The following is a 1,759-nucleotide window of genomic DNA, read 5'->3' as shown; positions in this document are numbered from 1 at the left end:
CCTTTGCGCTGAAGTGTACTGTCTCTCCCTTAAAAGTCACCACATCCCAATTTCCGTGCAGACGCCCGCGATAAAAGTTCCGCACTACCTGAGGCACGATGATGGATGGGCACTGACAGAAGTGTCCCACCCATGCTCCACAATGACGCTTGTGATGAGGTCAGGTAGTGGGGTCGGCGCAGTGTAGAAGCCCATCTCGATCAATATGTCATCGTTTTCTTTTCTTTTTGATGACCGCTTCTTGGCCGATGCGGGCTCGATGCTTTCTGCTATGTCCATGCCTTTTGCCTGCGTAAGGCGGGCTGCTTGCCTTTGTCTCTTTTTCCACTCCATGCGCTGTTCTTCTTTCTCGTGTTCAGCGAGTTCCTTGCCCTTGCTCTTACATAAGCACTTCTTGTTAACTTCATGCTTCCTCCTCTTTTCCTCCAAAAACAGTCTCTCATCTTCTTCCTTCTTCCTCCTCTTTTATTATTCTTCTTCTTCTTTCTCTTCTCTCTCTTCTCTCTCAAACTCTCATCAAACTGCTCAGATGCCAGAATAGAAGCTGTTCCTCCTCGCACATCCGGATCTCTTCGAGTCTGGCAAACTCATTGTTGCTTTGTATCTTCTCAAACTCCAATCTTCTTTTTCTATTCCCCTCTGTGATGATGGGCTTGCCCCTCTCCATCTTTTCTTGCTTCTTTTCTTTTTTCTTTTCTTTTTCTCTCCTCCTCTTCCAAAGCTAAAATAAAACTTTGAGGGTCGATGTTGGACCCTTACGGCGCATTCTCCCTGCGACGCCGCATTAGGGGGTTCCCTCTGTTTCTTCTCTTTCATCCGTTGCAACCAATTATGTTGCTATCGGTTGCGGCGGTTTCATCAGTTACGCTGTTTCTCCCCTATCCTCCCTTACGAAGGGAGATTCCTCGCAGCGGTCTGTCTTACTTCTTCTTCTTCTCTTAGGCGCCTCTTTTCACGTCGGCGCAATCTTTTCTCCTTCTTCTTCCTCTTCTTCTTGGCCTCTTCATCTTCGTTATCATCCTTTTGCTCTTTGTTCTTTCCTGCCTTGCGATGTCGTGAAGATTTCGTCTCTCCAGCCTTCTTTCCCTTGCTCTTTTTCTTTTTCTTCTCTTCCTTCTCAGCCTCTGCTGCCTTCTTTAAATCTTCCTTCTCGGCCTCTTCTACCTTCTTCATATCTTTCTTTTCGGCCTCTTTTGGCAGTGTACCCCCTGCAACCTCCTTCATCGCAATGTCAGGGGTTACTAATGCGAGCTCTGCTTCCCTGGCCTTCTCGACTACGATATCTTCTTTTTCTCTTTGCTTGATCTAAATTTCCTCGTCTTCTCTTCTTGGAGGCTCTTCATAATTTTCTGCGATGAAAGTCGCCTCTTGAGTCTTTGGGACCAGAACATCATTTTCCTTTTCTTCTTCTTTAACCACCACTACTCCATCCTTTACTGTTTCATTTGCCATTACGACCGCCTCCTCCTCCGTAGGTAGTGGTTGGTTTACAACCCCTGCCTCGGGCAGTCCACCTTCTTGCTCCAAAGTACTGAGGATGTTACCAAACACCTCCGTATCATCTTGTCTCTTCCTTTCGCTTTTAGTGGAGACGGAAGGTGTAGGCATGCTCTCTGTACTTCCTTCTCTCTTGAACACAGGAGGCCTAACGGCCAAAGGGTTTCTCCGGGTTCTTCCGGTGAGTTTGGATACAGTGGGGGCTTGGGCAGCAAGCCGATGACTGGTAGCCAGGAATGCTGCCTCTCGCATGGCTGCTTGG

At 47.8% G+C, this 1,759-nt stretch overlaps 1 protein-coding gene across 1 annotated transcript; it reads right to left on the bottom strand.

Moving 5' to 3' along the window:
• Positions 1 to 888: 888 nt before the first annotated feature.
• Positions 889 to 1,224, bottom strand: LOC120072072 (nucleolar protein 58-like). Its single transcript, XM_039024493.1, has one exon. The coding sequence runs from the start codon at positions 1,222 to 1,224 to the stop codon at positions 889 to 891; it is 336 nt and encodes a 111-aa protein (XP_038880421.1).
• Between the last annotated feature and the right edge of the window lie 535 nt (positions 1,225 to 1,759).

This window comes from Benincasa hispida, chromosome 2 (assembly GCF_009727055.1).
Source record: "Benincasa hispida cultivar B227 chromosome 2, ASM972705v1, whole genome shotgun sequence".
NCBI classification, from domain to species: Eukaryota; Viridiplantae; Streptophyta; class Magnoliopsida; order Cucurbitales; family Cucurbitaceae; genus Benincasa; species Benincasa hispida.
The sequence above is the reverse complement of the archived record's forward strand: the minus strand, read 5'-3'. Positions and strand labels throughout refer to the sequence as shown.